The sequence below is a fragment of the Nomascus leucogenys genome, chromosome 5 (assembly GCF_006542625.1).
Source record: "Nomascus leucogenys isolate Asia chromosome 5, Asia_NLE_v1, whole genome shotgun sequence".
In the NCBI taxonomy this organism is placed as follows: Eukaryota; Metazoa; Chordata; class Mammalia; order Primates; family Hylobatidae; genus Nomascus; species Nomascus leucogenys.
The window spans coordinates 46,235,252-46,263,023 of NC_044385.1; the positions used below are offsets into that span (position 1 = coordinate 46,235,252).

Genomic DNA, 27,772 nt, shown 5'->3' on the forward strand with positions numbered 1-27,772 from the left:
TGGAGACCGGCCTCAGAGTCCAGGGGTAGTGCGCGGCGGCCGCCAGCTGAATGAGGCCTGGGAGGCTGGAGCCGCGCCGCGCGCAGTGTCTGCAGTGAACGAGCCAGAGGTCTGGGAGGCTCCGGGCGAAGCCTCCCTGTTGCAGGTAGGGTCGGCTCTCTCTGCAGCGCATCTGGACCCCAAAGGAAGGACAGGGGACAAGGGATCGGCCCTTTGTTGAGAAATGGCCCTATTTGGCCCCGATCTCTCCGCCACTTTATTCCTCCTCTCCCCAACAAATAAGAAAAAATGATCCCAAATTTGGGAACTGAAAGTCTGTCCCAGCCGTTGGTCCCCTGCCCCATTGCATGGCTGGGCTTCAAGAGTGATGGTCAACGCAGAGCCCGCCAGCAAGGTCCCCTGACCTCGGGCGGTCTTCCTGTAGCTGGCCGCACCCATGAGGACCTCCAGGTCCCAACTCCGGCCTTTCTTGGGGAGGGGGCGGCCTGCAGGGCAGCTTTGGAAACAACTGAGGCCGAGATGGGTCTATGTGACTTTGCAGCGAAACCTGAATGACCCACCTAATCAAGCTGTGTGTCTTTCCACACTCATAAACACACTCACCTTCATACACACGAATACAGACACACTTATACACACAGGCACCTGCACACACAGAGATGCACACTCACAGGTACACACTCAAGGACGCTCACACTCACGTGCACACACACACCACGCTGCCTGCCTCACCCACACACAGCACCTCTGCTCTGACATTGATGCCACTGAGTTTTAGGGTATGTTCTTGTGTGCCCTACCTACTCAACTGCCAGCTCTTTGAAGGCATGGATTCTCTTTTATTTTTATGCTTTGGTGTCTAGCACAGTATTTCCTTATTGGGGCTCTCACATTTATAGATTATGAAATAATTTAAATGAATACCTTAATTTGTAGGTAGACAGTGAGGGCATTAGAGTTATAGTCTAAGTTCTGGGAAGTCCATTGCTACTACCAGCTTTTTAACAAGTATTAGTAGGAAGGAGGGAGTTTTCCAATAAATTATTTATTTAAAAGTTAAGTCCTATTTGCTCCTTACAAAGTATGCAAATGTTGCTCAAGAAAACAAAACAAACAACAAAAAATCTTTGGGAAAGCAAGGTTAATTTTAATTTTTATTTGTTTATTTATTTTCTAGCCCCCTACCCCTAATTTTATTTTTTAAAGTCATGGCTGGTCAGGCACAGTGGTTGATGTCTGTAATTCCAGCACTTTGGGAGGCAAAGGCAGGAGGATCACTTAAGGCCAGGAGATTAAGACCAGCCTGGGCAACATAGAAAGACCTTGTCTCTACAAAAATTTTTAACAATTAGCCAGGCATGGTGGTGCAGGCCTGTAGTCCTAGCTACTAGGGAGGCTGAGGTGGGCGGACCGCTTTAGCCCAGGAGTTTGAAGTTACAGTGAGCTATGATCATGCCACTGCACTCCAGCCTGGGTAACAAGAGCTAGATCCTGTCTCTAAAATAATAAAACAGGCCAGGTAGAGTGACTCACGCCTGTAATCCCAGCACTTTGGGAGGCTGAAGCAGGATTGCTTGATCCCAGGAGTTCAAGACCAGCCTGGGCAACATAGACCCTATCACTACAAAAAATAAAAAATAAGCCCAGCTTGATGGCATACACCTGTGGTCCCAGCTACTCAGGTGGCTGAGTTGGGAGGAACGCTTGAGCCCAGGTGTTTGGGGCAGTAGTGAGCCATGATCATAGCACTGCACTCCAACCTGGGTGACAGAAAAAGACCCTGTCTCAAAAATAAAATGTAACAGTGACAGCAAATATTAATTAGCAAAGTTGTATTATGATTAAATTTGGGGGGCAATAAAATATTGGTTTCTGATGTAGGATAGCATCTTTCTGCTATACAGGCATATCTTTTGTCAATGACCTCCCTCTTCATCAGTTAAGCATTTTTGCTATAGCTTAATATCTGCTTATGTAAATTAAGTATACTATTGCATAAATAAGCATTTTCAGAGTTATCATAGTTCCAGTTTTACTGATCAGAATAACAACAAATACTATATATTGCTCTTGAGGAAACCCCACTTCCCTGTTCAAAATTGGTAGGAGAAGTATCTGTGTACTTTGAGATTAGACCCTGTTATACTAACTAAAATGTTTCCGGGTCTTTCTTTTGCTATTTTACAAAAGTCTTCTCCCATAGGTTATGATGATGTCAGACAATGCTAAAGACAGAGCAGCTCATTCATGGAAGAAAAGAGGGAGTATTTCTTCTCTAAGTAATCATGAATTTTGGCAAAAGGAAATTCATGGGCGCACCAAAGAGTGAGTAACTGTCTAAAATTGCAAATTCATTTATTGAATAAATAGGTTTGTAATGTTTATTAGGAGAAAAAAACACTTCCTCAGGGACATAAAAATAGATAAAATGGGCAAGTACAAGGTGCAGGTCATCTTTAGGGGCCATATTTAAAAAGAAAGAGAAAGAGAGAAAGCTTAAGTGATATGTAAATCCTAGCAGGATTTTTGCTATTTCAAATACTATCCCAAAAACCCCCTGCTCAAAAGAAACACCACATGCAGTGTAAAGCAGACACACTCATATGCCTTTTGAGTTCTTCTCAATATTTTATAACATAGGTTTTGCATTTTTGTAATCAATACATACATATACAATGTACTTAACATTATTTTATATAATTTTGTCATATATTTTCATAGTTTTTTCCATATCCTCTTAAATGACTGCATAATATTTTGTGAGTTTATGATTCTGGGTTGCTTAGCCATTCTCTAATTATTGGACATTTTAAGTTTGTTTCCATTTTTTTCTTTTTTACTATATGTCTCTGCTTGGTCATTTCCCAGAAGAATAATTAGTAGGTCAAAGGGCAGTGAGTAGATTTTTTGGCTCTTGCTACATGTTGCATCTTTTCTCCTAAAGATATACATCAATTTTTAATATTTTCATGGCATTTCCTTTTGACTGCTGTTGGGAAGAAAACAAAACAAATTATCGATGTAGCAGTCAATTAATAAGAGACTTTCGTTCTTAGTTTCTATAGCACTGGAGGATGTAGTATATTGGGTATACATTGGGAAGCAGGAGCTAGGGTGTCCTGCAGAACAGAGAGTAGAAGAACTGGAATAATTAGAATTCTGAAACCAAAATCTTTCTATTCTCAGAGTGTATTAATGCCTACTTACAACTCCACATTCCAGCCCTGGAAGTCTGTGGATTACACATACAATGTCTTTTACAGGTGGGAAACTGACTATAAAGGAGTAGCAATCCCAGCACATGTCAGAAGTAAAGGTGGGAGAATAATTAATCTTTGTAATTTTTGCTTCTAAGCTCTTCTGGCTGCTATTTCCAATAGTTAAGTGCAAGGGTTATTTTTTTAATTATTTAAAACTGATTGTTAGCTTAAATTCAACTTACGTTTTCCAAGAAACTATTTAAGTAATAGTCGACATTAATTATGTACCCATGATATTTTTTAAATACTGTCTCCAAAGATTAAATTGTAATTCCTATTTGCATGACTTTTATTTATCTTTTCCCCTTCAAAACAAATTTGTCATATAGAATCAGAGCATGGCTACGTTTGAAGAATTAGAGATCACTCTTTTTAACCTATTGTTGATGAAGTATAAATACATATTAAAAATAACAAGAATACAAAAATCATATTTATCAACACATTAGGATAGATTTTTCACTGACAACTACATTTAAATGATAACTATTTTGGTTTTGGACTCCCAAACAAAACATTTAGAATGGATCCTCTATTTGTACTTTTTTTCTTAAATAGCAAATGATCAGCTTCCAAGTCCCCTTGCAATGCAGACTGTTTAAGAGGCTCCCCCCACTCCATGCTAACTTGTATTAGCACTTGCTTTCCATTGGCTTCCTCACTGTCTGGAATTAGACAGTACAAGTTATTCTCCTTCATGAATGAGGCTTCAACTAGTAGAAAAATTCTGAAAGCTTAGTGACTATCAAATGCAGGCATTGTTTTGAAATTGCAGTGTTTTACAGAAAAACATATAACTTTCATTTGAAAATTACTTTAAAACAATCTTGAAAATATAAATTTCAATAATGTAAAACATTCTGAAGTTTATTAAGGACTGAATACATTATCTCACTGAATCTCCCCAGCATTAATCCTACTAGGTAGGCATCATTTCTACCACTTTACTATGAAATAACTAAAATTTACAGGTCAAGTAACTTGACTTAATGATTAGGATACAGTCCCAAATCCTTGACTATGAGATACAAAGTCCACAGACCCCTACCTACTTCCATAGCACCATCTTCCCTACCATCTTGCGGGCATCCTCCTCTCAAGCCACACTCAATTATCCCTCAGTGCTCCATCTGGCTCCCAGCCATTGCCCCATGTTGCTTCCCCGTGGGGTACCTGACTCCTTGCCTGCAATGCTCTTCTTACACTATTCCCCTGGGTTTCTTCACCTCTCCCATCAGAATTTCACTCCATCTCCACCTCTTTGGGAAGTGCTCTCTAATTACCCGTCTATGACCACCTCTACTTCCAGACTGGGTTGGATGATCTGCCTTTCTTCTCCTACTGCTTTCGCCTTCGATATGCACCTATATTTGGCGATTTGCTTGTCTATCTCTTTCAATAGACTATGGACTTATTTGTCTTTTTAGCAGTAACCACACTTATAAGGAGGACAAGAAGAGTAAAGGTAGACCTCCTTGAAAAGCTGCTTCTTATATGTGGCATAAGATCAGCACAGATTTAGCCCTACAGTCTTGGTCTCCACGTCTGCAGTCTTCCACACTTGTAACTAATGCTTAACAATGATCCCAGACAGAATAAATATCTGAAATGCCTTCTGAATTACAAAAAGAAGATTAAATTTATATTAAATATTATTGTGAACTGTTTTCAAGATTGGGTCTGCTTTTAGGTTATCTTTTCAATTTAATATAATTTTTATGTTTTATTAAAGAAAAAACAGAAACATCTTAAGCTGGATCTTATTATCCTAACATCGTAACTGTTAGTGTGTTGGCATATTTCTGTTAGACCTGGACACGCATGTATCAGACCCATACTATCTGAGTCCAGGCAGTACACTACACAGTGGTCATCATACTCCATCTGTAATTTCAAATTATTTTTTACCTGAACAATTTATAATAATAAGGATGATAATAGCTAACATTTATAGGGCCCTTACCATGAACCTTTTTTATGTATCAGAGAAGCTCCATCATAGGAGTTGGCAAACTATGACCCGAGGGCCTATTCCAATCTGCATCTGTTTTGCTAAATACAATTTTTACATAGGTGAAAAAAATCAAAAGGGGAACAGTTTTTTTTTCAGCGTGTAAAAGTAATAAGAAATTCCAATCTCTATATGCATAAAGTTTATTAGGACACAGCCATTCCTATTCACTCGTGCATTGTCTCTGGCCACTTTCGCACTGTAACAGCAGAGCTGAGTAGTTACAGTAGAAACCGTGGGGCCTGCAAATCCAAAAATATCTGCTATTTGGCCTTTTACAGAAATGTTTGCCGACTCCTGCTCTATAAAGATAGATGTTATTATCTCCCCCATTCGACAAATGAAGAAGCAGAAGCTTAGAGAGATTGAGGCTCCAAAGCTACAGAATTAGCAAGCAGCAAAATGGGCTTTTGTTTATTAGTCGAGTATTTTCATTTCCTGAAAATTGGCAATCCATGTGTGATTTGCATTAATAAAACTATTCTATTCATTCACCAGAACCTTCTGTTTCCCATCCGCAGTAAGAGCAGGTCTTGACAATGACATCTTTCTCGTTGGAAGCTCAGGCTTTGGCAGACACTGAACAGTGTTTGAACAGATGTGCTCTCATTTTCTTTTTTTTTTTTTTTTGATTGATAATTTATCTTTTTTTTTTTTTTTTATTATACTTTAGGGTTTTAGGGTACATGTGCACAATGTGCAGGTTTGTTACATATGTATCCATGTGCCATGTTGATTTCCTGCACCCATTAACTCGTCATTTAGCATTAGGTGTATCTCCTAATGCTGTCCCTCCCCCCTCCCCCCACCCCACAACAGTCCCCGGAGTGTGATGTTCCCCTTCCTGTGTCCATGAGTTCTCATTGTTCAATTCCCACCTATGAGTGAGAACATGCGGTGTTTGGTTTTTTGTCCTTGCGATAGTTTACTGAGAATGATGTTTTCCAGTTTCATCCATGTCCCTACAAAGGACACGAACTCATCATTTTTTATGGCTGCATAGTATTCCATGGTGTATATGTGCCACATTTTCTTAATCCAGTCTATCGTTGTTGGACATTTGGGTTGGTTCCAACTCTTTGCTATTGTGAATAGTGCCGCAATAAACATACGTGTGCATGTGTCTTTATAGCAGCATGATTTATAGTCCTTTGGGTATATACCCAGTAATGGGATGGCTGGGTCAAATGGTATTTCTAGTTCGAGATCCCTGAGGAATCGCCACACTGACTTCCACAATGGTTGAACTAGTTTACAGTCCCACCAACAGTGTAAAAGTGTTCCTATTTCTCCACATCCTCTCCAGCACCTGTTGTTTCCTGATTTTTTAATGATGGCCATTCTAACTGGTGTGAGATGGTATCTCACTGTGGTTTTGATTTGCATTTCTCTGATGGCCAGTGATGATGAGCATTTCTTCATGTGTTTTCTGGCTGCATAAATGTCTTCTTTTGAGAAGTGTCTGTTCTTAAAATGGAAACAGAAGCTATGAGGTCAAGTTACTTTCACAGGATCATGTGACATGATATCCAGGCTTTTTATCTGTGAGGCCAGGAGTTCCACTAGTAGATTAGGGACAAGGTTGGGGGCTGAACATTCTCTCCTTTGCCTCAAACCAAAATTACAGTGATGTCATGTTACCAGAACTTTCTGTATGGATCCCGCAGCTCCCCGTGTGAACCCACTGATGGCATCTAACATACCAGTTAGGCCACACTGTATGTATTTCTTCATTTATTCAGGATTTATTAGCTTCTATGTGCCAATTACTGTGCCACATATTAGGCATATAAAGGTGAATAACTATAGGTTTCTAATTTAGATAAGTTCATTTTTCAGGGAAACTGAGAGCTGCCTGGTAACTTTTTTCACATTGTCTAGGTCTTGCCAGTAAAATTGACCAAAATGGAAATGATCGCATTCATTACTTCATTTCAACAGTGATGAATTTATTCTATCATTCAATCTATACTACTGTGAGCTGTTTATGGGCAATTGAAAATGGTGTTGCCAGAGCAATTTCTTCATTTTGATACCTAAGGAGAAGGCTAGAGATTAGAAGATCAGAGTTAGGAGATAAGTTGTATCGCCATCTACGTTAAACTAAAGCCCCCAACAAGACCTACCTGAGATATAGCCTCCCCCAAAAAGAGAAAATAGTTTGGGAAAACTGAAATGGCCATGTTTCCAAATGAAACCACAATAACAACTAATATTGTATTGTACTTTATAGGTTATTAAGCCATTTAACATGCAATATCTGTGTAAGTTAAGTAGAGAAGATAATTTTATCCCCATTTATGTTTGTAAATGGGGAAATGATAGATTGTGTTGGCAGAAAACTGGCTCATTATATGGAGGAAAATGAAGCTGGCCTCTTACCTTATATGCTTTGCACAGGTAAACTCCACATGGAAGACCAAAATGTGGAAATCTATTAACAAAGCTAAGAGAAGAAAGCACAGGCCCGTATCTTTGTGTTCTAGGAGTAAGGAAAGATTTCTGAAAGAAGATCCCAAAATGAAAACTCAAACCCTAGAGCAAAATAATTTGGGGATAAATATAACCACAATAAAATCTAATGCTTCTGTTCAACAAAGGGTACAACAGACATAGTTAATAGGCTGGCCGAAGATACATATACGTTTTTTTAAATCCTGCACATTAACAACTTGTGCTAGGAAAACAATTTTTAAAATAGTCAAAGAAGACAGCAGTTTTCAGAAACAAAGCCCAAATAGCTAAGCAGAATATGAAGAGGTGCTAAAACTCACTTTCAAACAGAAAAAATATAAATTAAAACAAGATACCATTTTGCACCCATCCAAATGGCAAAACATAAGAAAAGAGAATAATACCAAATGTTGGCAAGGCATGTGAGAGTAAAACCTGATATCACCATTTGGCAAAGAAAGTTAGTGGTTTTCAGAAAGTACAAGGGTGTGTCTGCTTTATCAGAGTAAGAGCTTACAGAATAATGGCTCGCAAAGCCCTACATGATCTAGCTACCTGATACCTTTGCAACTTTATCTTCTTTCACTCCTTTTCTTCTTCCTCCCTCTGCTACTGGTATCTGTGCATTTTCTCAAACACACTAGCAGCCTCCTGTCTCAAAGCCTTTGCATGGGCTGTTCTCTCTTCCTAGTATACCTTTCCCTCGGCCATCCATGTGGTTCATTTCCTCACCTCTTTTCTTTGTTCATGAAGGCCTACCTTGACCACTTCATTTGAAATTGCACATCACATCTTCTCCTCCACCCACTTCCAAACTCCCTTAACCTGCTCTATTTTTTCTTTTCCCCGAGGCATGTATCACCTTTTATCATAATATATAATTTGCTTGTTTAGTATTTTATTGTCTATTCTCTGTCTTTCCTTACTAAAGTAACAGTTCCATGGGAGTAGAGACCATAATTTGTTTTTGTTTTCGTTTTTGTTTCAGTATTGTATCCCAAAGACCTAAAATAGTGCCTGGCATGTAGTAGTCACTCAATACATATTTTGTGATCATCGAATGAATAATTGTTGCATTTTATCAATTCCTGAGCAAGCAAGTTTCTTTTGTTCACAAACAAGTTAGGTTGACAGGTCCGTGCACGTGTTAAGTCCAGAGTGACTATGGGCTTTCCTCTTATAGACATAAGATGCATTTACAGCAAATAGAAAAAATGCTTGTTCAGATTTTCTTAATGTATACTTTTACCTCCATGCTGACACATTCCATTGTGCATCTATTTTTGAAAAACCCAAAAGAACAGTTTCATTTGTGTTGGAAATCTGTTGTAATAGGCCACACTCCTCCTTGATGATCTCCACAGCTTTGTAGAGGTATTCATGGCACCCGCACTCCCAGCATCACCTCTCTGATGATTGCCCAGCGTGAAACAGCTTTGAACCAATGCATTTCATCGAGGAGCTGCAACAAAATTTCATCAGCTGTGCTTAACTCTCACCTCCGTTGCTCTTGGATGAGCATTAGCTCAATAGGCTTCAGACACTAACTCTGGTCTTCTATCCACATACTTAAAATTGTTGTACTTTGTCAATCACCATTTCTGGATTACCTTCAATTACTCCAGAGCTGCGCTTTTCACAGGTTGCATGGTTCATTCTTTATCCTTCAGCATCACTTCTACTCGAAAAAAATACGTTCCACAAGACAGTGTCATTTGTCACGTTCCTGCCTTTCATTTTTGAAAATTATCTTTTCTTTCCATTATAGCCTTTCTCTTACTAGTAAAATGGAGCAAATAATGTGAGTAAAATACCTAAAAACTACAGGCATACTTTGGCAATATTGCAGGTTTAGTTCCAGACCATTGCAATAAAGTGTATTTTGCAACAAAGGAAGTCACATCAATGTTTTAGTTTTCCAGTGCACATAAAGATTGTTTACACTGTTCTGTATGTAGTCTATTAAGTATTCAATGGCATTTTATCTAAAGAAAAAATGTACATACCTTAGTATAAAAATCCTTTATTGCTAAAAATGCTAGTGATCATCTGAACCTTCAGCAAGTTGTCATCTTTTTGCTGGTGGAGGGGCCTGCTTCAGTGTTGACATCTGCTGACTAATCAGGGTGATGGTTGCTGAGGGTTGGGATAGCTGTGGCAATTTCATAAAATAAGACAACAGGCTGGGCAAAGTGACTCATGCCTATAATTCCAACATTTTGGGGAGCCAAGGCAAGAGGATCACGGCAGCCAGGAGTTCAAGACCAGCCTGGACAACATAGTGAGACACCCCCTTTCCCTACGAACAAATCAGCCAGGCATAGTAGTACCTGCCTGTAGTCCTGGGTACTTGGGAGACTGAGGCAGGAGGATCCCTAAGCCTGGGAGGCTGAGGTTGCAGTGAGCTTTGATCATACCACTATATTCCAGCCTGGGCAACAGAGAGAGACACTATCTCAAATAAAGTAAAAATAAAATGAAATGAAATAATAAAATAAATTTTAAAGCTTGCCACATCAATGGACTCTTCCTTTCGTGAAAGATTTCCCTGTAGCATGTGATGCTGTTTGATAGCATTTTGCCATGGTAGAACTTCTTTCAAAATTAGTCCATCCATCTCAAACCCTGCCACTCCTTTATCAACTAAGTGTATGTAATATTCTAAATTATTTGTTGTCATTTCAACAGTATTCACAGCATCGTCACCAGAAGTAGATTCCATCTCAAGAAACCACTTTCTTTGCTCATTTGTAAGAAGCAACTCCTCATCTGTTTAAGTTTACCATGAGATTGCAGCAATTCAGCCACATATTCAGGTTCCATTTCTTTTTTAACCATTTTAAATTTTATGTTTTAATTGAAAATTTCAATTATACATATTCATGGGGTACATAGTGATTTTTCCATACATATAATGTATAGTAATCAGATCAGGGTGATCAGCATATCCATTATCTCAAACATTTAGTATTTCTTCATGTTGGGAACATTCAATGTCCTCTTTCTAGCTCTTTGAATCTATGTATTATTTTCATCTATGGTCACCCTACAGTGGTAAGAACACTAGAACTTATATTTCTCCTAGCTAGCTATAATTTTGTATCCTTTAACAGTAATTCAAGTTCTCTATTTCCACTGCATCTGCAGTTACTTCCTCCACTGAAGACTTGAACCCCTCAAAGTCATCCCTGAGGGCTAGAATCAACTTCTTCAAAACTCCTGTTAATGTTGACACTTTGACCTCCTCCCATGAATCATGAATGTTCTCAATGGCATCTAGAATGGTGAATCCTTTTCAACTTACTTTGCTCAGATCCATCAGAGGAATCCACATCTATGACAGCAATAGCCTTACAAAATGAATTTCTGAAATCGTAAAATTTATGGGGTGAAAAGAAGTTGGTGAATACATACAAAAATACAATTAGATAGAATAAGTTCTAGTATTCAATAATACAGTAGGGAAATTATAGTTAACAATAATTTATTATATATTTCAAAATAGCTAGTGGGGGTTAGGGGGAAAAAATAGCTAGAGGAATTTTAATGTCCCCAACACAAAGAAAAGATAAATGTTTGAGGCAATGGATATCCCAGTTGTCCTGATTTGATCATTACACATTTTGTATGCATGTATCAAAATATCACATGTTCCCCAAAAAAATGTATCACTATGATACATCAATAAAAAATACAAAAATAAGTAAATAAATGAGATGAAGGTCGAAATTGCTCCTTGATCCATGGGCTGCAGAATGGATGTTGTGTTAGCAGGCATGAAAGCAACATTAATCTTCTTGTACATCTCCATCAGAGCCCTTGGGTGACCAGGTGCATTGTCAATGAGCAGTAATATTTTAAAAGGAATCTCTTTTTCTGAGCAGTAGGTCTCAACAGTGGGCTTAAAATATTCAAGAAACTATGCCGTAAAACAGATGTGCTGTCATCTAGTCTTTTTTGTTTCATTTATAGAACACAGTAGATTTAACATAATTCTCAAGGGCCCTGGGATTTTCAGGATGGTAAATGAGTATGGCTTGAACTTAAAGGCACAAGCTGCATTAGCCGCTACGAAGAGAGTCAGTCTGTCCTTTGAAGCTTTGAACCAGGCATTGACCTCTCTCTAGCTATAAAAGCCCTAGGTGGCATCTTCTGAAAGAAGACTGTTTCATCTACGTGGAAAATCTGTTGCTTATTGTAGCTCCTTATTGTAACCTCTTAGCTTATCCAATGATCTTAGATCTTCTGGGTAACTTGCTGCAGCTTCTACATCAGCACTTGCTGCTTCACCTTGCACTTTTATGTTACAGAGATGGCTTCTTTCCTCAAACCTCGTGAACCAACCTCTGCTAGTTTCAAACTTCTTCCATAGCTTCCTCACCTTTCTTAGACTTCATGGAAGTGAAGGGAGTTAGGGCCTTGCTCTGAATTGGGCTTTGGCTTAAGAGAATTTGTGACTGGTCTGATCTTCTATCCAGACCACTAAAACTTTCTCCATATCAGCGATAAGGTTGTTTTGCTTTCTTATCATTCATGTGTTCACTGAAGTGATACTTTTAATTTCCTTCAAGAACTTTTCAGGCAGGTGCAGTGGCTCACACCTGTAATCCCAGCACTTTGGAGGCTGAGGTGGGTGGATCACTTGATTTCAAGAGTTTGAGACCAGCCTGGGCAACATGGCAAAACCCTGTCTGTACAAAAAATTAAAACAAAATTAGCCAGGTGTGGTGGTGTGCACCTGCAGTCCTTGCTACTTGGGAGACTGAGGTGGGAGGATCACCTGAGCCTGGGAGTTCGAGGATGCAGTGAGCCAAGACCATACCCCTGCACTCCAACCTGGGTGACAAAGCCAGATTCTGTCTCAAAAAAATCAAAAACAAGCAAAAAACCTACTTAGTTGTAGTCACAACTTGACAAATTGTTGGCCCAAAAGGCCTAGCTTTCAGCCTATCTCGGCTTTTGACATGCCTTCCTCACCGCGATTGGTTATTTCTAGCTTTTGATTTAAAGTGAGAGATGTGGGACTCTTCCTTTCACTTGAACACTTAGAGACCACTGTAGGGTTATTAATTGGCATAATTTCAATATTGTTGTGCACTGGAAATAGGAAGACCCAAAGAGAGAGAGATGGGGAAATGGCTGGTCAGTGGAGAAGTCAGAACACACATAACACTTATCAACTAAGTCAGCTGCTTTATGTGGATACAGTTTGTGGCACCCTAAACCAATTACAATAATAACATAAAATATCACTGATCATAGATATCCATGACAGATGTAATATGAAAAAGTCTAAAATATTGCGAGCATTAACAAAATGTGACATAGAGACATGAAGTAAGCACATGCTGTTGGAAAAATAATGCTGACCGATGTGCTTAATGCAAGGTTGCCACAAACCTTCAATTTGTAACAACACATTGTGTGCAAAGCAGAATAAAGTGAGTCACAATAAATGAGATATGCCTGTACATAAAAATCCAGCAAATTTGGAATAAACTAAATAACAACTGCAAAACTAACTTACCTTACCAGACAAATAACATCATCTACTGCTGGGGACAAGTTGGTATGCTTTGCTCTTGAGCATAACACTCATAAAAATATCCATGGATAGTCTTAGGTGGAAAGTTCCCAAGTAAAGGAGTTTCTATGCATATTTAATCTCATATTCTACATCCTGTTTTTTGAGCAGAAGGGCTCTTATTTTTATCTGTGTTACCAGTACTTCACACTGTGCCTGACATATTGTGGGCAATAAATATTTGTTGAAAGAATGAAGAAAAATGGAAAGTACAAATGTACAAATTTATACCCTGAAGACCTTGTTTTTCTCTGTGCACTCTGAAATATCACCACTGGGAGGCAGCACATGATTTTAGTAACAGCTTATCCCCCCTCCGAAAAAGACACACTTAAATGATGCTATATTTATAAATATGGTGGTTCCAGGCATTTCATGGTTACAAATAGAAGGAAAAGATGATATTCTGACCTTTAAAGATACTACTTTAATGTCTCTAAGGTCACTTACACATTCAATATTATCTCTTCCTGCAGCTTCAAAACATCTAGGTATAATAATAATAACTTTGAAAATGTATGGAAATGAGTTCTCAATAATAATTAGATGCTATTGTGGCTGATGGGAATTAACTGAAATTATTGTTACCATCTCTAACCGTCATAATAAAAAGACATGCCTTGTGTTTATCTATGTAATTCAAAGACTGGTCAGCAAGCAAATTTGCAAGATGTTTTTAAGAAAAAATGAATTTCATTCAAGAGTAAATATGTTCTAACTTCTTTTCTTTTCTTTTTCTTTTTCTTTTTTTTTTGATGGAGTCTTGCTCTGTTGCCCAGGCTGGAGTGCAGTGGCTTGATCTCGGTTTACTGCAACCTCTGCCTCCCAGGTTCAAGCAATTCTCCGGCCTCAGCCGCTCAAGCAGCTGGGACTACAGGCTCTAACTTCTTAACTAATTTTTTTTTGTCTTTTTCCTGCAAATAATCAGAATGCATACTATTGGGTTAGCATGGTGCATTTCCAGTGTCAGCCAGGTACATATAAGGAGGATTACTTTTGTTATTTTGGACCAATTTAATGCAGCTACTTCTGTATGCAGGCTGTCTGTCCTCAGCAATAGCATATGTGGTTTCAGATATTCACTGAATTTTTCATTGAATTACAAGTTGTTAATCTTCCATCTGCAATAATATTAGTTAATTTGTTAAATGTTCTCACCAGTGGTTTATGCTAGACTTTCTTTTATTACATTACTTTTCATCTACCTTTCTTTCTAAAACTTTATAACTCTCTGGGACACGTTTTGCCAATTGAATTTTTTTTCTCCATAAATGCCAACAAGCTGGTAAAACACATAGACAGCAAGAACATTTTTTATATTTAAAAAATAAAACTGTAGCATTCACTTTACAATGAGATTACGTATCTAGAAGGGTTATCATTGTAAACTAGGAAAAGTCTGATGATAGACAACTGAAACCCGTGCATGTGTAATATTGTGATATATACCCCAAAAATGTATTGTGCCAGGTATATAGCACTGGCAATTAAAATTATAAATTTACTTTTTGGGTATCTCACATATTTATCTTTAAAGATTTCAAAGGATTTGAGTGAAGCTGTTTATCAATAGAAAATATGCCCAGGTTTTCCTAAACCAGTATTCTGAACCGATATTGGCAATTCCCCAATTTTAAGACATAAAACTGTTTTATTTCTAAAAATCTGCCAAGCCCATATTCTGGTTTAATGCTATTTGCCCATACCTGCAAGCATTTTAAATATTTTCTCTTTTCCTTTTTTCTTTTCTCAAGGAAGAAATATCTTATTTTTTCTATTCAACGTTTTCTTCTTTTTTGCTCTCTCTCTTTTTCTAACCCATCTCATTCTAACGTGGGAACTATCAGATCTCAGATTTTTATAATACCATAAACACAGGTTTTAAAAAGTAAACATTTCCTATACTGTTTTATGACGTTGTAGTCTTAATTGATGCATAGTCAGCCTTCTAAGGCACAGAAAGCAATAGACTAATTATTTTCCCTCTGCATGGTAAGAATTTCAAGGCTTCACATGTCCTCACTTATCAGTGGGAGCTAAATGATGAGAATTCATGAACACAAAGAGGGGAATGACAGATACTGGGGCCCATGTGAGGGTGGAGGGTGGGAGGAGGGAGAGGAGCAGAAAAGATAACTATTGGGTACTGACCTTGGTACCTGAGTGATTAAATAATCTGTACAACAAACTCCCGTGACACAAGTTCACCTATATAACAAACCTTCACATGTACCCCCTAACCTAAAATAATAGTTTTTTTAAGAGAAGAATTACCAGGTTTCCAGCAAAATATTGAAAATCTGCTCCTCAAAGCCCCAGTTCCTTTCTAAAACTAATTCCAAGTTTTATGGGTTTTTACTGGTTTTTGTTTTGTTTTGTTTTTTGAGACAGAGTCTTGCTCTGTTGCCCAGGCTAGAGTGCAATGGCATGATCTCGGCTCACTGCAACCTCCACCTTCCGTTCAAGCTGTGCTTGTGCCTCAGCCTCCCAAGTAGCTGGGATCTCAGATGTGTGCCACCACACCCAGCTAATTTTTTAAAATATATTTTTAGTAGAGATGGGGTTTTGCCATGTTACCTAGGCTGGTCTTGAACTCCTGGCCTCAAGTGGTCTGCCCACTTCGGCCTCCCAAAGCACTGGGATTACAGGCGTGAGCCACCACTGCCAGCCCCAAGTTTTACGATTTATTGATTACTTGTAGCATCCCACTTCCAGGTAGCAAACTCTGTATTAGACTTGCTATCAGCTAGATCTACTGCTGCATATAATAATAAACATTAGTTGAAACAAAATAGAAATTTATTTTTCTCTTACATAAAGTAAGTCTGAAGAGAGGAAGTTCAGAGGCTTCTTTCTTATCTGTAATCTACAAGGTCACCTCAAGACCCAAGACAGTGCTGAGCTCTGGAATATCCACATTCCAGTCACCAAGAAGGGTCAAAACAGGCTCCTATAGGCTGCACTAGTTCTTTTGAGGAACCTCTCAGAATTTCCACACAACAGTTCCACTTACATCTCATTGACTCATAAGCCACATAGGCCACGATAGCACAAAAAGAGACTGAGAATTTGTCTTTAGTCTGCACAGGAATATTCCTACAAATGTGGGATTCCGTTACCAAGGAAGAAGGAAAGAACAACTTTAGAAAGTAAATAAGAGTCCCTGACACAATGTTCATTATAATTTTCGGAGAAACCCCGTCTCTACTAAAAAAAAAATACAAAAAAATTAGCCGGGCGTGGTGGCGGGCACCTGTAGTCCCAGCTACTCGGAGAGGCTGAGGCAGGAGAACGGCGTGAACCCAGGAGGCGGAGCTTGCAGTGAGCCGAGATTGCGTCACTGCACTCCAGCCTGGGCGACAGAGCGAGACTCCGTCTCAAAAAAAAAAAAAAAAAAAAAAAAAAGTAGAATATTCGAAATAGCCTAAAAGGCACGGACGATAAATGGTTAAATGAAATCCAGAATGTGCATATATTAAGTACTGTCTTGATATTTAAAGCATTGTTTGCTATTTATTGACATGGAAAGTTATCCATGTTACATTTTAAATTTTTTTAAAGCATCTATAATATGAGCCCATACGTAAAATCAAATGTCTGAAATGATTTTCTTAATGTTAACAGGGGTTAAGGAACCGCTGGGGTTAATAATTTTTTGTAATTTTACTTTCTTCTCTATGTTTTTCTGTATGTTTTGAATTTTTAAAACGAGCTTACACTGTTTATATGACTACTATGGAAATAAAAGGGCACTGAACAAATTCATCTACAATAACTCAAAAAAAGTCAATCTGCAAAACTTTCTATTCGCATACCAACCTTCAACCAGTGAGATTTTTAAGCTGCCCTTATGACACTTACCGGTTTCATAATGATAATAATATTAAGTGCACTGATTGTCAATCTGCAGTAAGTGATAGTGAAGACAGTTTATAAAAATCTTTATTTGCTTTTTTGTCTTTTTTTTGACTTTTCACTCCAGCTAATTTGAATTTTGCACTACCTCTTCTTCTCCATGAATTTTTAATATGGTGTTCAGTAGAAAAGAAATTGAGTTTTTATGAATACCTTCTGTATGTTTGTGCAAGTAAGTTTTAATTGCAGTGATTAATTATTTCATTGCCCCTATTTTAATTCTGTCAGTTATAATCATAGTTGGGACTTTGTCACTAAGAGGGAAACAGGACATTTGAAATCTGTCTGCCTTTTATACATGTACATTAAGCCCTTTGCCTCATTCCCTTTATCTCTGAAATGAGTAGAATAATGAATCTTTTACTTACCTCAAAGGATACTGTGAAAGTAAAATGAGATAATTTATGGGAAATGTTTTACAAAGTTAAAAGTAGCATATATAGTAATGGGGCAGACTGGCTTATCTTAGAATCAAGGGGTTTATGTAACATTGGGTTTTTTAAGCAGCAGTAATCATCTTTGGTATTGCCCACAACACCTGCAGCCAGTGTGGCCAAACAGGTTGGTTTCTACTTCAAAGGGCAGCAGTAAATTGAGGAAGGCAGATGTTATAAGAATAAAGACTAAGTCACTCATCCAGAAACCCACCATGAAAAAAGCAGCCAGAATTTCTTCCATCATTTTCTTGGGCTGAGTGAGTAAACCCTAATTTATCATGTAAGTTGTATTGCATTAAAGGATTTTTAAAAATAGATTGCCCGTGATTTTCTTAAAATATCAATCTGCAAGAAGTTTATTAATTCCAAACAGCATAGAACTATTTTAAATTCCTTGCAAGAAAAAAGATCCCCAAAGATTAAGAGCAAATATCTCTTTTTTATTTAATTAAAGCAAAAACATGGCCTGCTTAGAAAAGTGGTCACTCTGAACACACACACACACACACACGCACATACACACATGCTATTATATCCTCCTCTTTGAAATGACATCTGTCTTAACGTTCATTTTCACAGGTGGAGAAAATTGAGGGTGCAGAGTTCTGAGACCGTCATTAGTTACAGCTGAATTTCCTCTGAACTAAATTGAATTAAGTAGTGCTGGAGAGACACTGGGGGCTCCTCTTTGCTTGCGTCTCCTGTTTAGCACCCGGATAAGCTCATATTGCCTTGATAACAAAAGCAAAACCCTTTTTTAATGTTGAAAGGGCTGATTGATGCTTATTAATTTATTATAGTTTTGGTGAATTGCGGTTTCCTTTACCACGTAGATGAGTTTCTCATTTTTCTTTTTCATACTAAAGGGATTTTGTGAACTACACATAATAGTGAACTCTTTATAATACTACATGTGTATATAGAGTTGTTGCCCAACATTTTAAGCTTCCTCATATGTCCCCCAGCCCTGTTTGTGAGCTTTGTCTACTTTGAGGAGAGGCTTTATATCAGTGGAGGCGACGCGATTGGCAACGGATTTTGAAGTATGTACTGTTACCCCATACACATACATCAACCCAGGATCACTTTCTGGATAATTTGATGACCTGGGTAACTGCCCTGGGCTTCAGCCATCACATTGAGACCTGCTCCAAATAACTCCTCTGCATCTTAATATTTCCATCTCTAAGATGTTTTGGACTTTCAATATGCCACTAGGATATTTACGTAGGATTTAGTTGAAATTTTCGAGAAAACTTCATCTTTGTAACATTTTAGCTTAAAGTAATATTGTATTTTGTTATTATTGTTATAATAATGACTAAAATTTGTTTTCTCCCTTGTTTTTAGTTCTACGAGTACTGTGTCTTATGTGGATGAACCTAGTCAGCGTGATGATGTGTCTCACCTTACAGTACAGATGGAAAACACCTATCAGTTGGGTGTGTTCTTTTATCTCTCACTCCTATTTTAAACTTCTAAATTGGTGACTGAGGCTCTTAAAAATGATATTTGATAACCTGGCATTGTCTTCAATTCTAGCACAATATAAGGGACTTTAATGAATTGAGTGATTTGATGTTGCTTTAGTTTCTTCCTCAGCAAAAAGGCAACAACCCTTGCTGTCTTACTTTTCTTTATTAATGTTTCCCAAATGCCAGGCAATTCACTAGGTGGCAATGATGTATACAGTATACTACTGACTTAACAAATTCACTGAGTATTTCTGGGTACATAGAGAGATATGACTTAAATGAAAGAGATAAGTATTGATGTTTTATCCAACAAAACCAATCAGTGTTGTTAGTAGGTTAAGGAAAAAAAAAACTCAAAGCAAAGGCAAATGACTCATAGTCCCCTGTTGACAGAGATGTTTATCCATTACCATTGAGGTTTTGAGTCTTTGAAAACAAAGATCTTTGCACCTGCCCCTATACTCCCAGGTGGAGTCCACGGCAAATATCTTTTCCCATCCATGTTTCCTCATAGACACACTGGTTTTCTCTAAATGCGTACCTGCCCACTATTACCTGAATTCATATATAATTACTGCTATATAGAAATTCCACAGAGATTTACCAAGGGGCAAATAAAGACTCTATGGGCCAAGGTGATTCCATCTGTGGCCAGTTTACCCCAGGAAAATTATAGACCATCAGCGTGTCCCCTTTGGCCTTGTAGCCAGTTTTCTACAGGAATCCCCAAGACTACGGTTACTACTCCTGAAAGTGACTGACTCAAGGGCCTTACTAGAGATCACTAAGAATAAAAGCCTTCCATGATATTCATTGTAACTTCATATTAAGGCTACATGGATTACACGGCTCCATAATTAGCCAATCTACTGATATTTTCACAGTGCCTGTGGTGGACAGCTAATATTCCTGCCATCCAATATACTTTTATACTTCTCTGGTAACCTTACTAAATTTCCTTTGAAATTCCACCATCATCACCACTTTTGATCCTAGCATTCTGATGAAGCCGGCACTGGCTTTATAGATACAGCAGTCACTGATTCTAGAATGGCATATAACCATGGTCAATCCAATCAAGGCCTTTGAGATTAAATTCAGAAAATGTTGTTTGGCCTGTTGCAGAAGAACATAAAGCCCTGAAACTTGAAGGAATGTAGGGGCTCTGGCAGTATCTGCCGCCTTGCCCTGACTTGAAACTGAGAGAAAACAACAGAATCCTGATGTCATCATTGGAGTCCTAAATGCAGTTGCTACCCTTTAACTTTTCAGTTAGGCAAGCTAAGTTTGGGTCAGGTTTTCCCTCACTTGCAACTAAAAGTTCTTAGCCATGGGGTGTCTATGACTTTTAACTGTGCATGCTGGAAGGGTTTGGATCAGATTTCAACAAGATAGGGCACTTGAAATGTGAATCTCTGTGTTTCTACATAAGGATATTTTTTGCAACTTGTCTTCTCAAATAAAGCATCTTATCAGTTTTAGAAGTACTGAGCATGAACACATCAGAAAAGTAATTTTAGAAAAAGCTTAGTATAGATGAAATATACCTGTATTTTCCTACAATAGTCTATGTGAATTTTTTAATAATTAAAGTATTTTATGCTTGACAATTCACTTTTTATAGCATTCAACCAGCCATTTTATTAATACTTAATCAAAACTGTGTTTCCACTTCTACTTGTTTCTGGGTTTATTTCACATATGAAAGGTATTTTGTGGGTGTATTAGTCCATTTTGCATTGCTATAAAGAAATACCTGAGACTGTAATTTATAAAGAATACAGGTTTATTTGGCTCATGGTTCTAGAGACTATACAGGAAGCGTGGTGCCAACATCTGCTTCTGGTAAGACCTCAGTAAGCTTTTAGGCATGGCAGAAGGGAAGGAGAGTTGGCATGTCACATGGCAAGAGAGGGAGCAAGAGAGGTGCCAGGCTGTTTTAAACACCCAGCTCTCATGTGAACTAATAGAGGGAGAACTATAGAGCAAGAACTCAGTAATTACCGCTGGGACAGCACCAAGCCATTCATGAGGGATCCACCTTCCTGGCTCCAACACCTCCCACCAAGCCCCACCTCCAACACTGGGGATCACATTTCAATATGAGATTTGAAGGGGACAAATATCCAAACTATATCAGTGGGACTTTGGTAAATAGTTTATCATATCTTTACAATGTAATACTGGCCAGAAAAGTAGAGGGAAATATCAGCCAATCACCAGCACTATTATGTTTAATTAATTTTTCATTCTGTTCAATAATGTTTGCATCATCTAAACACATCTTAAATGAGAGCATTTATGTAAATAATTACGGCTACAAAAAATGAGATGAAACATGAGTATAATTCATGAGAGGAAAAAAGGGAATAGAAAAGGAAACTGTATTTCTTACAATAAAATACCATTTACATATTTCTCATTAATTACTAAAACAAATATAAAAGAAAATGCAGGCTGTGGCATCTGTCATATCTGAATTTGAATACTAATTTTGCTAATTCCTTGAGCAAGGTATTTAGCATCATTGAATCTCAGTGTCTTCACTTGTAAATAGGGATAATAGTCTATACATCATATGGATGCTATGAGACTCAAATGATGTAATATGTTTAAATATCTCCATTCATCATGTTACTACTCCTAAAAGTGACTGACTCAAGGATCTTACTATAGATCACTAAGAATAAAAGCCTTCCATGATATTCATTGTAACTTAATATTAATTATGGAATAAGTTTTCCACAGGACTTTTTCTGGAACTGAGTATAGCGGCACCTGGTTGTTTGCAAACATGGACTGCGAGCCAAACTAGATTGGCGGCCGTCTTTGCTACCACATCAAGACAGCCTGCCTTGAGAATGAAGCCAGCACAGTAGAAAGTAGATCCAAAATATTGAGAGAGAAAGAGAGAGATTATTTGAGTTCAGCTTCCATGAAGTGCTCAGGCCCTGTCTCTATGTCATGTTTTCTTAGACCCTGTCAATCTCTCAGCATTGAGAGATTGGGTGGGACCCACCCCATGGGGTCCTTCCTAACCCCACAGGCCTCCCAGTCTTCCGACTTATGTCCTCATTCATCTTGCTGCCTTCTCAGCAAGGTAAATCCCCAATTCTTCCTTCAGCATGCAGTAACTACAATAACAGCAATAACACTAATAAGATCACATATCTAAGGAGTGTTTTATTGTGTGACAAGCACTGTTCTAAACATATTCAATATATTGTCTCATTTAATTCTAACAAAAAAATATGTAGTAATTCTTATTATTACCCCCAATGTGGGGTAGTGGAGGCCCATATACATTAAGTAAACTTATCTTTATTTATTTTTTAAGGATAAGTTTTGTTTGTTTTTAAAATTATTTTTGTTCTGATCCTTCAGGTCTTTGCCTTTTGATTTCTAAAACATGTTTTTTCTCCTAAGGAAAAAAATATCTCAAAAAAGAAGAAAAGCTTTGCCATTCACACCAGTTTACTCTGAAAGTAGTTTTAGGAGCTTATTTCAGAAGTCAGAAACTGAACATTGATGGATGATTCTGGATGTTTAGGGAAAAGGTAACAAAGAAGTAAGAAAAGAATACTTCATTACCATATTTCAAAGTACTTTCAAAACAGGATCTGGTTAATGACTTTTTTTTAATCTAAGCAAAGTGTGGAAAGGACATTGGTAGCACCGTACAACGGGAACTACTGGAAACAGACTCAAGTGCCACCAGGTCCCTCTTTCCAGCACTAACCTATGTGCACTTTCTTCTCTTTTGGTGGCCTGGCCTCCTTTCCACCATGAAAAACATGGCCTCCAGCAGGTCCTCAGAGTCACGTGGTAACTTTTGCCACCAGAAAGAGCCTGACTCTTTTTTCCTACTTGCAGTTTAAAGTAAAAATTCCAAGAAAAGGCTCTCATTGTCCTGGCCCAGAGCATTGTCACCCCTGGGTTAATCAACCATGCCCTAGGCTTGAGTTCACAGGAAATGATGGGGAGATCTTTAAGAACCACTTTACCTATCCAGATTCACTCTCCACCCCCACCCTTCCATGATTTAAATGGAATTCAGCAATTTCTATATTGTTGAATCAAATAAAAATAACCATTTATAGAACCTCAAGAGGCTCACCTAACTGAACTGCATTCAGAGACTGTAACCTTCTGGTTAAGTTCAGCCAGTGGGAAACCTCAGCAGAGAGGCAGAGGGAGTGAGAAGTGTGAGGTGGAGCTCTTTATTTCCCTGGCTCCTGCCTGTGAGTTCATCACAGCCTGGTTACATTCCTCAACCAAAGGACAGAAGCTGCTCCCAAGGGAGCCCTCTCCACATGACCCTTCTGGGATCTATTAAAAGCTCTTCCTCTATTCCCCAATCTTGGGGTTGTGGGGGTGGGCTGACAACCTTACTTTCACTGGCTGAGGGGTACTGCACTATCCCTTGTGATTTTCTACAGCCCACTCAGAACTTCCTCCTGGAATTATTTTAACTATAGGGTGCCATATGTTTCCTTTGACCCTGACAGATGCAGTCATCACAAACAAACACTTATTAATAGATACCGACATCTATTAAAAGAGGATTGAATAGAATTCTTGATCTCATTCCTTCACCTTTATCAATTCAACAAATAATGATTGGGCTTCTGTATGCCAGGCCCTGGGCACACGTTCACATCATGCAATGACATTAGTATATGACCAAAGTGATGATATGGCTAATATTCCTGGGATGCAGGATAAAGAAGATTCATTTGAAGCTTCTCCTCTGAACGTGGATGAAATGTGGTCGAGAATATAAGCTCTAGCATCAGATAAACCTGGGTGTGCAGCCCAGCTCTGCCTCTGTGTGTGATTCTTGGCAGGTTACTCAATGTATTTAAATCTGTTTCCCCACCTACCAAATGGAGATTACAGTGAGATTCACCTCAGAGATCTATTGGAAGACTATATAAGGTAATATGAAGTGCTTATCGCACTGCCTGACATGTAGCAAAAGCTTAATAAAAAGCATTCATTATTATATATGTATACAATATACAATCATATGTCATATATAATGATTATTATCTATAAAATTTAATTCTATTTAAATTCAGAAATCATACATTAAAAGTTTCTTATGCCTTTAGCATTGTATTAGACTCTGAGGAGGATAAAATCCGAGCTTGCTTACCATTTCACTGGAAACGCAGGTATGCTTTAGCCAATATCAAGTGGATTAGGAGCCAGGATGGCAGTGGGGACCCAGTGCATGGAAAGGAGGGACATTTTTACCTAAGAGGAGGTAGAGTGCTACCTGGAGAAGAAGACATTTGAGATGGTATTGAAACATGAGTGGCTGTTTCTCAGATGAACAAGATGGGGAAAGGTATTCCATCTGAAAATTAAAGAGCAAGAATAAAGACACAGGAGCACCTTTATAGACAGATGGAGCCTGTGAGGCTGGAGCAGTCTGCAAGAGGGGCACTGTGGTAGCGGGAGAAGGGGCCGTAGGGAATCACACCTTGGACCTCGCTAAGGGGAATGTCACTTAAGATCTGGTAGATAGATTGGAGCTGGAAATATAAGAGGTAGAGAGCCAGTTAGAAAGCTGTTGAGACTTTGAAGTATGGCCATAACAATGGGGCCTGGGAAGGAAGAGACTTTCAAGGTCAAACCTCAGCAGTATTGAACACACTTTTGAGATAGTCGTGTAAATGTATGAAAATATTGTCTTCTTGTCCTCTCTCAGAGCACTTGACGGGAAACCTAATTAGAGCCACTTGTTTCTTTTAATAGAGTCCACCCAGAAGATTAAATCCCTCCATGTTTCCATACTCTTTTGATTAGCCTATGGGGTGGGTGGGTGTGATTTGCAATTACTTTTTAGAAATAAATATTATGTGTATTTTCAGGTCCTCCCAAACATTTTCCTGTGGTCGCTGTCAATCATATTTTGAAGGATGTATTAACCAGCTATCTACAAGTAGAAGAATATGAACCAGAGCTCTGTAGACAGATGACTAAAACCATTTCTGAGGTACATGTGTGATTTGCCCAAAGTGTTAACAATAGCTAGAATATTTGCTAAAGTACAATGAACCCTCTACTTTTTTGATGAGGGGAATTAATTTGCAGTAACAGTTAAAATGCATATTTATAATTAGGTCATATTCTACATATATGAATGTGTGTGTGTGTGTGTGTGTGTATACATAAAGCCTTTGTCTAAAACAATCAGATGCATCATTTGCATGCATTATGTAAAAGTGTATAAAACTGCCCCATTTATAAAAGTGTTTATTGTAAAAGATACAACATTTTAATGATTATTTTCTCCTCACTAAGGCAGCTTCCTTGAGTGCCATCAAATACAGACATCGTGGTCTTCAAGCACATTTCTAGTTTTACAAACCCCAGGGCTGCACTTCATCAAGGTTTCCTCTACTTTTTTTTGATAACAAACTCTTTAATGAACATTAATGATTAGTTATATTACAGGAGACTCCAAATGTATGGTTCCTTAATTAGACATGAACAAGACAGTGTAATTCCAATGCCAACATTCTTTGACGTGAAGCCATCTTAACATAAATTTTCAAAGAATGTAATTTATCAAATTCTGTGCTCTGGATTATAATTATTTCATGTATCTTAAAAAAGGTTGATTTATTGCTGGTGTTAAAATTTTGTCCCTGAATGTTCTATCTCAGGAGGACCATGCTTGAAGGGAATCATAGTTACGGTTCTACAACAATCACTCGAAGTATCTATAATGCATCATGCTATTAAATTAAATCCCTTATATTTACAACAAAGGTTAATACTTTTGAGTTTCAATGTAGCTGAATGAAGACCCTCCCTTTTTTTAAATTTCTAGGTTATTAAAGCCCAGGTCAAGGACTTGATGATTCCACGGTATAAACTAATTGTGATTGTTCACATTGGACAACTGAACAGGCAGAGCATACTTATTGGAAGCAGATGCCTCTGGGATCCTAAAAGTGATACCTTTTCATCTTATGTTTTCAGAAATTCTTCTCTCTTCGCTCTTGCAAATGTCTATGCAGTTTACCTTGAGTGATTGAAAATAAGAAATCTAGCTCTTACTTTTGAAAATTCTGAGGCAGGCTGTATGTCTGTACACAAAAGTTTTACTGCCAAAAACTTTGAGAAAGAAACAACACTGATAATTCAAGCAACTGGAAGCTTTTGAATTTTTTCATATTCTAGTAAAGATTGGGGGAGGGGAGGGTAGCCACAGAAAGAATCTTGTTTATCTAAAGCAGGAACTTGGTCTTGGTTTTGCTGGATTGCTTTCCACAGACATAGATTCTTATTAAATATTTGTTTTGGTACTAATTATTTTAATTATTCTTTAATTAGAGTGTTACAATTTCCTGCATTTTTTTAATAAAAAGAAGGTTTAGAAAAACTATGGCTATATACCCTGACCAATAAATGATAGTAGAATATTCAACATGGTATACACAAATGATAAATAATATGCCTCAGTGCTGCATATAAAAGAATACTGGTTTTCATTTTGTACTTAATAAATTGAGCAGCATTCATTAAGTGCAATTATTGTTACATGTACCTGACAGCTGAAACTGCCGAGGTAGAATTAATGGCTTCATAACAATTAGCATGGTCCCACGGGCTGCAAGCTAAAACTAGAAGCTCTTGTGGCTTGCCTGCACTTTACACAATTGGGGGAGAACCGAATGTTGCCTCTTCAGTAATGGAAACTATAAAGTGAATAAAGGCTTTTTGGGACACTGAAGTAGACATTGTGAATTAAATATACATGATGCTTAATACTAAATGTGTCTGTAACACATAAAATCATTTATTGGAAAGAGACATTGCTTTTAAATATCCTAGGCTAACAAACTTTTTCACAAAATATATAGCTGGCACCTTAACAAATAAAGCATGTGTATTTACCATTTTGCTCCTATGACTTTAATACTAAAGTGACCCAGTGAGGTTTTGAATAGATGGGCGCTAAAATTTACAGGGCTGAAATAGCTTATTATTCTGCTGGTTAATGTATCTTACGCCACGGATCATTTATTTTTATGAAGCTTTCAAGTCTTTGTGTGCAAGTAAAATGATGTTGTGGCGTTGTTCTTGGATGGTAAGTGGACTGCCTAGAGGACATTTGTTAAAGGTCAAAGACAAATTGTACACATATGGAGAAAATTAGCAATGCTGTAGTCTTAAGGAAAAAATGATTTATCATTCATATCAAAAAGAGTTTAGCAAATGGAAAACCAGTCAATGCTTTAATTTTAAAATGTTTTGGTGTCTTACTTTTCCCCAAAAATGACATGTAGTAAAAAGTGGATACTTTTAAAATCCCTTCCCTTCTGCTATTTTCTGGCTTTTAAAGTGATTATTCAAAATGAATTTGTCAATTTTCGCTAGTTTTTTCCTGTTAGTGCATTAGTGGGAATATGTCTATGTAATAATTTATCACAACCAATGTTTGTCAGTCTCCATAGAACAGTTTTCAATCTGGATTAGATTACAGCTATAATAAGTAAATGAGCTTCATATTTTCATTACACATTTGTGAACGTCTCCCTTTGTGGAACGACAGCGGGGTTAATCATATCACAGTTTTGTATGAATAAATGAAAATGAAGAAACTTCTTTAACATATA

At 37.8% G+C, this 27,772-nt stretch overlaps 1 protein-coding gene across 1 annotated transcript; it reads left to right on the forward strand.

Moving 5' to 3' along the window:
- Window positions 1-20: 20 nt before the first annotated feature.
- TCTEX1D1 (Tctex1 domain containing 1) lies at window positions 21-27,772 on the forward strand. Its single transcript, XM_003265200.3, has 5 exons — window positions 21-145; window positions 2,204-2,325; window positions 19,012-19,103; window positions 25,016-25,140; window positions 25,981-27,772. Exons 2-5 carry the CDS (start codon window positions 2,207-2,209, stop codon window positions 26,182-26,184), a joined length of 540 nt encoding a protein of 179 aa, XP_003265248.1. The 5' UTR covers window positions 21-145; window positions 2,204-2,206; the 3' UTR covers window positions 26,185-27,772.

Coding starts and splice junctions, on each gene's coding strand:
- TCTEX1D1 (XM_003265200.3), top strand. CDS start 2,207: ATGATGATGTCAGACAATGCTAAAGACAGAGCAGCTCATTCATGGAAG. Junction 19,104..25,015: donor GGAAAACACCTATCAGTTGG/GTGTGTTCTTTT, acceptor GTGTATTTTCAG/GTCCTCCCAAACATTTTCCT. Junction 25,141..25,980: donor TGACTAAAACCATTTCTGAG/GTACATGTGTGA, acceptor TTAAATTTCTAG/GTTATTAAAGCCCAGGTCAA.